The sequence below is a fragment of the Nematostella vectensis genome, chromosome 10 (genome assembly GCF_932526225.1).
Source record: "Nematostella vectensis chromosome 10, jaNemVect1.1, whole genome shotgun sequence".
NCBI classification, from domain to species: domain Eukaryota; kingdom Metazoa; phylum Cnidaria; class Anthozoa; order Actiniaria; family Edwardsiidae; genus Nematostella; species Nematostella vectensis.
Genome location: NC_064043.1, coordinates 11,196,396 through 11,207,790, shown reverse-complemented (window position 1 = coordinate 11,207,790; position 11,395 = coordinate 11,196,396). Strand labels below are relative to the sequence as shown.

At 44.5% G+C, this 11,395-nt stretch overlaps 2 protein-coding genes across 4 annotated transcripts; one reads left to right on the top strand and one right to left on the bottom strand.

The window, feature by feature from the left end:
- Window positions 1–2,219: 2,219 nt before the first annotated feature.
- On the top strand, window positions 2,220–8,595 carry LOC5519161 (monocarboxylate transporter 10). Of its 3 annotated transcripts, none has more exons than XM_048733908.1 (5): window positions 2,220–2,375; window positions 3,116–3,303; window positions 3,739–4,652; window positions 6,177–6,546; window positions 7,739–8,595. In XM_048733908.1, the coding sequence occupies exons 2-5, from the start codon at window positions 3,117–3,119 to the stop codon at window positions 7,999–8,001; spliced, it is 1,734 nt and encodes a 577-aa protein (XP_048589865.1). In that variant the 5' UTR covers window positions 2,220–2,375; window position 3,116; the 3' UTR covers window positions 8,002–8,595. The 3 variants fall into 3 exon arrangements, with proteins under 3 accessions (XP_048589865.1, XP_048589866.1, XP_048589864.1); XM_048733909.1 differs by lacking the exon at window positions 7,739–8,595 and adding an exon at window positions 7,448–7,542 and having other exon boundaries at window positions 2,220–2,404; XM_048733907.1 differs by having other exon boundaries at window positions 2,221–2,404.
- An 866-nt stretch (window positions 8,596–9,461) lies between these two features.
- On the bottom strand, window positions 9,462–10,514 carry LOC125573179 (uncharacterized protein K02A2.6-like). Its single transcript, XM_048733549.1, has one exon. The coding sequence runs from the start codon at window positions 10,512–10,514 to the stop codon at window positions 9,462–9,464; it is 1,053 nt and encodes a 350-aa protein (XP_048589506.1).
- Window positions 10,515–11,395: the final 881 nt, after the last annotated feature.

Below are 11,395 nucleotides of genomic sequence, written 5' to 3'. Positions count from 1 at the left end.
CACGATTGTTCCTGATTTATTCTTGCACACAAAATGAATCATATACATGTGAATCCCATCCCAAGAGACCCAAGGTGCTCAAATAGACCTTGATAGCGGTGTTTCCTCTCCCCCCCCCTGCTTCCCCTTTCCCGCAAAATCTCTCATAGCTGTGTTATTGTAATACAGGCTTTGCTCTTTCAGAATGCAGAAGATGCAGTAGCTACAATAGACAGAGAACGCCCAGGCCTGCGAGTAAGTAGGACGGGCTCAAAAGGGTTTGGGCTCTTATCCTTAAGATACAATACCTTCGGAATATGATTCAATGTTTTACCTGTTTACTCCATCTTCATTTATTAGAGTAACATGTTTCTTTTTTCAGATAAAGATAATTCCCGTAAATCGTTTCGTAGCAGAATCTCCTCCCGGAACCCGTAAAAGTGTGCGCATACTGGTTGACGCTGATCAGAAGGTGACAGTGATGCCTCAGGTTAATTGACAAGCTGTCAATCAAGTTAAAGAAGAAATGGACTCCTAATAAACAGCATTTTTAGCTATTATTCGATTACAGACAAGACTAGCCAACCTGGGATAGAACGAGAAGAAACATACAAAGAAAAAGAATATGATGCAGGGTGCTTCTGGTAAAAGTTTTATCGCCCTTGCATTTTTTAGATATTTGAAAACACCCAGGAGGGGGTAGCCTGCTTGCAGGCGGTATTCGGTGTTAACGGGCGCCATCTTGTATTATAAACCGCGTGGTTCCTGGGGGCGAGCGCAAAAACGGACGCAGGGCTCTGCCCGATCACCGAACGGAGAGAGTTTTCCGCGATAATAACACCGAGTACCGCCTGCAAGCAGGCTAGGGGAGAGGGGGATCTATAAAAAAAGACGGGCTGATGGTGATCGTCCTTTCTTTGAATTGAGGGTATATAATTCTACCAGCTGCTACCCTTAGGGCGTATCACGCCAATTTACGACCTGTACAACCTTGTAACGAATATAGATAGATTGAACTACACTTATAATTTAAGATCTTAATGTAATTGTGAAACCAACCAACACTGACCGCTTTGGAAATTTCTGCACAAACAAATTTGCCTTAAATGTATCGCTTTAAAATGTATTATGTAATGCTGACTATACCTATAATTCAGATGTAATCTGCTCCTGGTATAATAAACTTATTATTATTATTATTATTATTATTATTATTATTATTATTATTATTATTATTATTATTATTATTATTATTATTATTATTATTATTATTATTATTATTATTATTATTATTATTATTATTATTATTAATGTATCATCTCACCCAAGAACAACAGGACTTGAAGAATAGTTGAAAGCACTTATTTTAAAAGTCGTCAGCAAAGAGGTGTGATTGATGGCGGTGACAAGAGGACCGCAATAAAATTCAGAATAATGCAAGTATGTTTGATTTTAGTCTTAGGTTTGGAAATTTGCTTGGAACACAACTAATGTATCTCTTAGTGGTAAGAATTGCTGTTGACCGAAAGTGTGGAAGCACAGGTGACCTAGTGTGTTAAAGCGTCGGCCTCTCACCTCACCTGTCACCGTCGGTTGGTTCCTGCCTCGATACGAATTTGTGTTACGAGTGAGTTGAAGTTATTCTCCAGTGTTTCCAGTCTTCTCGGATAAGGACACTAAACCGGAGGTCCCGTCAAGCTGCACTACATTAACCTGAAGCGAAGGGACGTAAAAGAACCACTGGGGATGTAAACCCTCGGGCAGTGACCACCCCCAGTGACAGTGCTTACTAACCGAGGGCCATATGCTAGAAAACTGTATATTCGGTTAAATATGCTACCCTCGATAAACAAAGATTACAAAGACAAAGCCAATCTTATTTTCTAATGATTAAACGAGAAATTCAGTACCTGTATAATAGCTCTTGTCCCCTCCCTAAACAAAGAAAATTGCTGAGGGAAAGACTTCTTCACCTTCCCCAGCCCCCTACTCCTCCGCCGGCCTTGTTCCGTCTCGTTCTCGCGCCTGACCCGAGGATCGTGATGGGCTTTTATAGATATACCACGCGAAATTAATACAAATTTAAAATATGTCTGTCTGACAAATCGGGTGTCATGTAGGACAAAGCTCTTGATTGGCGGAGGAAAAATAGACATCTTATTGTTACTCTGCGTTGGGTGGACTTTTTCTTGTAACGTCCACGATAAACAGATAAAGGCTAAAGGTTAAAATGTGTGTAATACGAGCTGCTTGTTTAGATTGGTCGCCTCAGCGCTACAGCAGCGCAGCAGTATGGCGCTCCATGAATCGAGTATTCAAGCCATTCTACACACAAATGACCCCAGTAGACGGTACAACACGGCCACATAAGCAAGCCGAAGAACAGCAGAGCCAGTGTGGGTATAAAAGGACTTTGATTTATGATGTAAGTTAGTGACCAGAAATGTCGTAGGAGGCATAAAGTTACAGATTACACGGCGTAGTTCATCAAGAGACTATCAGAAACGAAACGCTATCATTGTTTATTAGTAGATGCTGCAGGGCACTGTTGAGAAAGGAACACTGAATATCCTTTTTGTTCGGAAATCTGAAGGTTGTCAAAACATCAACGAGTCTTCAAATAATTCTATGACTGCGTAACTATCGTTGCGTAATTAGATTAAGGATTTTTGAAAGAAAGGCTACCGATAGGTGTTTGAGATAAATAGTGCGCATTATTAGGCCCTATGCACAATATACATCTTGTCAGTTTATTGCTCCCGTATCCTGGAATTTATGTATAGGCCTTACACACTATAAATATGCGGCAGAGTATTTTCAATTATGCCATAGTTAAGTAGTCATACGCGTGTCCGCGTGATATTCCTGTCACGCCGCTATGTAAACAGTGGGATGGTCGTGGGAGGGAGTGTCTTCGAAGTACAAAATGGCAATCGGTAGCATCACGGGCGATAGGATAGTTTGTTGGTAGCTTTTATTTTTACAAGTGGCAGTAGCCCATCAAGGAGCGTAAAACTATGTAATAATCGTCTTGATTGAGAATTGAGCCCCTACTCTAGTAGTCACTCTTTCCTGTGAATCAATGAGAAACTGCCTTATTTGCCCTCAACTCATTTTTTTCTCCTCCTTTTCCTAGCATGAAGAATCTAAGCTGTTCCCAGGCCTCTAATCTCAGGCCACCCCGGCGACCCGACAGCGCGTGGTCCTGGGTCGTGGCGATATCAGGCTGTCTGTCTGTTCTGGTGATGGTAGGGCTGGTGAATACCTTTGCTGTCGTCATGCCGGTCATAAGAGAACACTACAATGAATCAAGGCAAAAGATAGGTATGCGACACCCCATGTCAGCGGTGCACAACTATCTGCGCAGATTTCGAAAAAACATTGTCAGCGAATGGCAAATTACAGTTTTTAGAACCTTAAAGTTGATATCAAGGGACACCAATGTAATGCAGTCGTTTGTTTTGCTTTTTTAACTTTTTTTCCAAATTGAACCGCTTAGTTACATTTCCAAGGAGAACAAACACTAACAGTGCAACGACGCACTTGTGACGTATCGCTTATTCAAACGATTTTCGATTCCCTTTGAGGTTTTAGTTACCAGAAGTCAATTGTATCTCTTCACGTGGCATGACATCAGAAATCTGTTCTCATTTCGTAGTCTCACGGCACGTGGCATGACGTCATAAACCTTTTCTACATACGCAGCCTAGATTGGTTCGATTTTTATGACGTAATAATGAACCTTTTTTTCTTTCGCAGCCTGGATTGGTTCCATTTCTCAAGGCCTGACTTTTTTTGCGTCACCTCTGGCCGGTGTACTCATCACGCGGTTCAACTTTCGGTTCACTGCGGTAGTCGGTGTAATGACATGCGCGACAAGCCTAATCATTACGTCATTCACCAAGAGCGTTCTTCAGATGTTGTTGTCTTACAGTCTGCTCTTTGGTCTCGGTTGCTGCTTTGTGTTCATGTCTAGCGTATATGCAGTCACGAGCTATTGCCAAAGAAGACACGCCTTCGCGCTTGGTCTGCTGAGCGCTGGACAGAACTTGGGGGTGTTGTCTCTAGGGCCTCTATTACAGGTGTTGATGGATAACCTCGGTTGGCGGGTGATGTACAGAGTTCTCGCGGGGGTTGCTGGGATAGTGCTGCTAGTTGTCTTGACCTTTGACCCTAACGTGGAAGAGGGGCCTACGCCAAAGCCTGGTGACGAGTCAATTGAAATGACAGAACAGACAGAACAGACTGAAACTGAGAACACTGCGGAGTGTAATGGTGGTTTTCAAGGGGGGAAAGTCGAGACGAGCGAGAACTCGACCCAGTCGTACAGCGACAGCACCTCAACCCGAGCGGACCCCGACTGCGAAATACCATCACGAGCAGATCTCGACTGTCAAAATAATGGTGAGGAGCCATATGAGTTTGAAACAGACCATTCAAACCCAGACTCCTCATCCGATAAAAAGTCATCTGCATGTGACGTCACAGATCCCAAAAATGTGTCAGCAGTAATAGACCTAGAAAAGCACGACTCAAAACCTGAGAGAGCTGCACCCCAGTCCCCAGGATACTGGGCATTATTCTGCGAGACATGGCTAACCCCAGCTTACGTCATAGCTGCCGTGACACTGACGCTAGAGACAGGAACAGCCTTCGTGTCTTATGTCCACTTGGTAAGGGGTTCGATGTACAGGGTCCTGAAGGGGAGGGGGATGTCCAAATCCGTTTCAACGGCCGTTACTTTCGCAAAATCCCGGTGGCTATGCTGTATATTCTACAAGGAAGGAGAGGGGGGGGGGGGGGGCTAAAAAGAGGGCCTAAATTTAGAAGGGTTAGGAATCTGAGGAAGTGAAGTCCGCTGAGCACCAAGGTTTGAAGGTTGATGCTATTAAAAAGCTCTTAAAATGCGAAAAGTTATATAGATTAGCAACGTTTTCAGCATAAAAAAGAAGAGATTTGAAAAATCCCGTTCCCGTTGAAGCATGTTGATTCCCGTTGCCGGTAACCCTAATCCCGTTTTACCGGCCCAAAATAAGGTGAGTCCCGGCTCCCGTTTTACCCCTTCAGGTCCCTCGATGCCACTACCGTGGGACCAAGAAAAGGAAGCTCGGTAATTAGGGTACGGGGATTGCAAGTTTGATCGTCAAGTCTTTAAAAGCTACGCCATTTTTGCCCTTGCCCGTGTAGCCGCTTTATCGCGAAACAAGTGGAATAATCGATTTGGCTACGTATTCTAAAGGGCGCTGAAGCGTTTCTGTGGCTCTGTCACTCAATAGACCGTTTTCACGATGTTTCGTACGCATCCAAAATACCACAGACTGGCAGGCCACAGCTAATCTAAAATGGCGCACGAAGTGGAAATCACAGACGAAGCTATAAAAAAAGCTGCCAGAGTGCTTCTTTTGCAGAGTTTTGGCGCTAGAGTCGCATTCCCCTTTGTCCAAAATATTTTGGATCAGCTGTGGCCTGCCAAGTCTGTGGCATTTTGGACGCGCGCGCAAAATCGTGAAAACGGTCTATTGCTTAGACCCCGTCCCCACGTATCCGTTTTCGTTTGAAAACGCAACCTTTTTGATACGGATACGGGTATCGTCCACACGGAAACGCGAAAACGATGACCGAAAACGGAACGATTTAAAAAAACGATCTCCAGAGTGGAACAATTTGAAAACGATACCCTTTCGGAGCCGTGGGGACTGACGAAAACGGAACCTTTCGAAATCGATGGTGTGATTCGATTTGCGCGCGCAATGTAAACAAGCAAAATAGTGGGTCTACGCATGCGCTGTAGAGCATTTTATCGTTTTCGTATTGTTCCTTCGTTTTCTTGTTCCCTACTAGCAGAGGCCTCTTTTCTCTGTATTTCGCTGGGCTGGAGTTCGCGAGGAAAAGAGGCCTCTGCTAGCAGGGAAGTTCTTGGGGACGGGTCGTATCAAAATGAAGACGCTTCGTGTGGACGCGGATCTTTTTGAAAACAGAACAAAAAGGTTGCGTTTTCAAACGAAAAAGGATACGTGGGGACAGGGTATTAGGGTAATCTTCAAATAGTGCCTTATTTTCACACGTGCTTGCAAACCTTCTAGAGGCCATAGTAACCTGGTACACAGATACACAGTATCCTTGGAAACGTTTATTGAAAAAAAAAGACCCGTCCCTAACTCTAAAAAATAACCCATTCGATTTTGTTCATTCTATAGATCAATTATTGCGCTGAAGTAGGTCTGCAAGCCCAAGAATCGTCCAACCTGTTCATAGTGTTTGGCGTGTCTTCCCTTCTATCCTCGCTTCTCAGCGGTAGGATTCTGGATCTGCCGTCAGTCAACCCCTTCCATGTCAATCAAGCGGCGGCCTTGACCATGGCTTTGTCTATGTTGCTGCTTCAACAAGCGACGCGCTATCTTCATTTTGTCGTCTTCTCCGTGTTCATGGGACTCGGCATTGGCATCTTTGGCACCACCATCCTCGTGCTGCTGCTCAACACCGTGGATCCTCGGCTACGCCTCATCTCGTACCCCATTGGTCAGATGCTCTCATCATGTGGAAACATGAGCGGTTCGCCTCTTGTTGGTAAGACTTTGGGCTACCTGTGGTGCTGTGGTCACTACTGGTTATGTCTTGGGCAGGCTGTGGTTCCAGTCTCAATATTTTATTTTTTGATCCACCTGTGGTACCTTTCCAAATATGTCCACTCTTGGGAAATCTGTGGTACCTTTTTTCACACATAATGTGCCCCATTCTAATTAGTTAAACTTGGGTTAAAAATCATAGGTCATTAGGTTACCAGTTTATCATTTCCTTCATCCCAGGATTCATAGCAGCTCATTTGTGAGTTGCTCGTTTAATCAATATCATTATATCAATATTCATAATCGTCATCACCACAAATATATTATCATAATTGCTATATCTGTTCACAGTTGCTTTACAGCAGGATTCATGCAAATGTATATAACTCATATTTTCATCATCATTATCATTACCTACATCATCGCTAGCTTATACTTGTTTTTTATTGCTTCACCAGGTTTCATAGTAGATGTGTTTATAGCTCGTGTCGTATCATCATCATTTATCATCGTTATCATAACTATCATCATTATCCCTACCATCGGTAGCTGATACGTGTTCTTGATTATGCTTCATTATGTTTCATAGCGGATGTATACAGCTTATCATCATCACTATCATCATCATCAGCCACCTCCACCATCGCTAGCTCCTACTTTTTCTCGATTGCTTCATATATTTATTCTCGATTGCTTCACCAGGTTTAATAGCGGATGTGTATGGCTCGTGTCATCATCATCACCATTATCATCATTATCCCCAGCATCGCTAGCTTATACCTGTTCTCGGTTGCTTCACCAAGTTTTATAGCGGATGTGTATGGCTCGTGTCATCATCATCATCATTATCTTCATTATCCCTACCATAGCTAGCTTATACCTGTTCTCGATTGCTTCACCAGGTTTCATAGCGGATGTGTATGGCTCGTGTCATCATCATCATCATCATCATCATTATAATCATTATCCCCAGCATCGCTAGCTTATACCTGTTCTCGATTGCTTCACCTAGGTTTCATAGCGGATGTGTATGTCTCGTGTCATTATCATCATCATCATTATCCCAGCATCGCTAACTTATACCTGTTTACGATTGCATTACCAGGTTTCATAGCGGATGTGTATGACTCGTGTCATCATCATCATTATCCCCACCATCGCTAACTTATACCTGTTCTCGATTGCTTCACCAGGTTTCATAGCGGATGTGTATGGATCGTACAGACCTGCGTACTACACTGCCGGGAGTATAATGCTTCTAGCCGCGTTTATACCCTTCCTACAGTACTGTTTTAAGCCCTGGAGGAATAGTAACGAAAACGCCGCAGACGATGCGACTAAAGATCAGATCCGCGAGAGAGAGGCACAACCAGGCGAGAACGGTTCTCCTTATTATATAACGAATCTAGCTTTTGAAGCCGAAATTGGAGAAAGCTTTGAGAACACAAAGCTTTGATATCTGCTCAGTTAGCTAAACCTTTCCATAAGTACACTCCCTGGAATTCTTCCCAATAAAAGTGGTCAAAAAGTGGTATTTTTAAAGACAGTCTTAATTATCTTAGACAGTTTAAAACCAAATGTGAATTTCTTTTTAGACAGCTTTGTAATCGAAATGTCCAATTCCATATGCATATTTGTTTTAATCACACATTTCTGCAGTCAATTTATTTGCCAGTGCAGGTGGAGAAAGGCAGTGATAATTAAACATCAGGGCGAATTCTAGGACTCTCCGAGCTCCCCCCGCCCCGCCCTAGCTCAGCCTCATGTAAGGTTAACATTAATCTGCCTGGTTACAATAATTTTGTCTTTTTTTTATCATCATAACGGTCGCTTAAAATCTACGAAGTTGAAATAACCGGACGCTACATGAGGGACGCCATCTTGGATGTCAACTGAGTTTTATTGGTCAGCGGTATGAGTGTGCAAGGGCGCTAGGATATTACATTTCTCCCTTACTTTAAAAAGAATATCTCTATACAATCTTAACATTTCTAACGATCAACTCAATAAAGTAATCAATAAAGTTCTCTTGAAGTAAGTAAAGTCTCAAGAAAAAGTATCTTGTTTTCTAACTGGTAACATAGTCCTTGAGGTGACTCGGCTTGCGCCTCTCCCTCTTGGGTCGCTCCCTCAGCTCTGGTGTCTCCTGGTCCTCTGTAGGCTGTGGTTTAGCGTTAGCTGTTTCTTTGCTTTCTTCCTCCGTCTTGTCTGTGCTGTCGCTTATCTCTGTCGCTACGCTTGCACTCTGAGTAGGTTGATCACTGCCCTCTGGCTTGAGCATGGATGGATTTCCCTCACACGACTTCTCTCTGGTTTCTCCGCTGTGTTGATAATACAGTTAGCGAGCTTGAACTGGCTTGCGTCTCTGCATACCGTCCTGCTATCTGTAGCTCTGCGTGCTGTCACCTTTGATCCCTTAATGCTTGTGACAGTGTAGAAGGCTGGTTCGTATGGTGTGCTCCATTTGTTTCTCTTCTGCTGTCTCACCAATACGTAATCTCCTAAGATGAGCTGTGTCTTCTTTGTATTCTCATTCTCTCGATTTGCCTTCATTTTCTTCTTGTATCCTTCATCTCTGGCATCTATCGCTTCCTCCCTGGCTGTTTTCTCTGTGGTTGGTGGTGCGTAGTCTAACTTGGTTCTAACACTCACTCCTCGCATGGCTTCATAAGGTGTTACTCCTGTCGCAGAGTGGGGTGTCGATCTGTATGCTACTAGCATGTTGTGGATGGCTTCTTGCCGTTCGTACTTGTCCTTCCCTTCAAGGGTTGCTATGCGTTCAGTCTTGTTTAGTGTTTGCATGAACTTCTCGCTTTCTCCATTTGCTCTGGGATGTCCTGGCGATCCCTGTGGGGATCGAATCCTTCTTCCTTTGCGAACTCTTCATAGTCCCCGGAATTGAATGGTGGTCCATTGTCACTCTACCCTTTTGGGTGTGCCATATGTTGCAAAGATGTCCTTCATCCTTTCCTTGACTGGTCCCAGGCTTGTGCTTGGCACTCTTTCCACAACTGGATATCTGCTCCTCTTATCAATAACCACGAGGTTGTAGTGTCCGTCTGGGTACGGTCCACCGAAATCTGTTGAGATGGTCTCCCAAGGTTTACTAGGGATTTGGGTTGGCTTGATAGGTTCTTCCTTGTGGCTTTTGGTTGCTACTTGGCAATTGAAGCACTGATCGACTGCTGTATCTATCATGCTGTTCATGTTTGGGAACCAATACTTCTCTCTGAGCATTTGCTTGGTCTTTGTCTTGCCTAAGTGTCCCAGTGTGTGTCCGATCTTGACGATCTTTCTCTGCAGTACTTCAGGAAGCAGGATTCTTTCTTCCCGGAAGATCAGTCCTTCAGCAACTGAGAGTTCTTGCCTCACTTGGTAGTATGGCTGTATGTCCTTATCTCTTCTGAACTTCTCCCAGTCACATCTTGCTATTCTCTCTGCCAACTTCTGCGATGTCTTGTCTTTCAGTGTCTCTTCCCTGATTCTCTTAAGCACAACTGTGTAGTCAGCATCGACGGTCCACTTGATGATCTTCTCTGTGCTGTCGTCCCCAGTCTCCGGGAGGGGGTGCCTGGAAAGGTAATCTAGTGGATCTTGCTCGTCCTTCCCTGGTTCGTAGATCAGCTCGAAGTCGACGTCTTGCATTTCCATCACCCATTTCTCTATTCGTGGGGGCATCTTCGCAGTCGCCTTGTTGAACATGGGTAGTAGGGGTTTGTGTGCGGTCACGATTCTTAATCTTGGTGCACCTAGCAGATAGATCCTCAGCCTCTCTTTGGCCCACTTGATCGCTAGTGCATCCTTCTCTGTCTGGCTGTATCTCTTCTTGGTGTCGGTCATCGTGCGGCTGATGAAGTGTACAGGTTGCATTTCTTTGTCTGTCTGCTGATACAGCGCAGCGGAAAGTCCTTGGTGGTAGCTTGCCTCCGTGCGGAGTATGATGTGGCTTCTGGAGTTGAAGTATGCCATTGTTGTCCCGCTTGAGATGCTCTCCTTGATCTCCTGAAACGCTTTCTCTTCTCGTTCTCCCCAGTGGAACTTTGTTTCTTTTCTCGTTAGCTCGAATAGATGAAGTTGATGAAGTTGTCAAGATACCCCGCCATTCCGAGAAAGCTTCTCACCGCCTCCTTGTCCTCAGGTCTCTCGCTCTCCTTTACTGCTCTCACCTTGTCCGGCGCTGGTCTGAGTCCTTTGTTGGTGAAAACATGTCCAAAGAACTCAATCTCTTGCTTCTCAAATTCGCACTTTTCCCCGTTGAATGTTATCCCGTGATCCTTTGCTCTCTGGAGGACTGTTTTCAGCGTCTCAGCGTGTTCTGCTTCATCTCTGCCTCCAATCAGGATATCGTCTCGCTGATTGATGCAGTTGGGGATGTCTCCGAATACCTTGAACATTGCTTCGTCAAATACATCTTGTGAGGACTTGGCGCCAAAGACAAGTCTTCGGGGTCTGAAGTTTCCCCATGGCGTGCTGAATGTCGCTACCTTCCTCGTCTCTTCGCCCAGAGTCAGCTGGTGGTATCCTTTCCGTAGATCTAGCTTGGAGAATATCTTGCAGTCACAGAGCTTGTGGGTGAAATCTTCCACTATCGAGGCTTGAATGCAGCGGCTTCTCTTCATTGATAAGTTTGGTACCCTCATGTTTTGTTTATGCTTGCTCTGATCATCTGTGGTTCTAGCTTCTCCTTGTCTTTGTGTACTTCGGTTTGGGCTGAACGACTAATGGCGAACACCAGGTGATGGGGTCTCCCTCTGGCACCGGTTCAAATATGCCTTGTTCAACTCCCTGATCGAGCCATTTCTTGAGGGGTTGTTGCAGGTAGTAGGCAACATTCCTTGGTCGCTGTGCCA

Bases quoted from the DNA above. Each gene is read 5' to 3' on its own strand.
- LOC125573179 (XM_048733549.1), bottom strand. From the start codon at position 10,514: ATGGCATACTTCAACTCCAGAAGCCACATCATACTCCGCACGGAGGCA.
- LOC5519161 (XM_048733907.1), top strand. The intron at 3,304-3,738 runs GTATGCGACACC...TTTCTTTCGCAG, and splicing joins TGAATCAAGGCAAAAGATAG to CCTGGATTGGTTCCATTTCT. The intron at 6,547-7,738 runs GTAAGACTTTGG...TTGCTTCACCAG, and splicing joins GAGCGGTTCGCCTCTTGTTG to GTTTCATAGCGGATGTGTAT.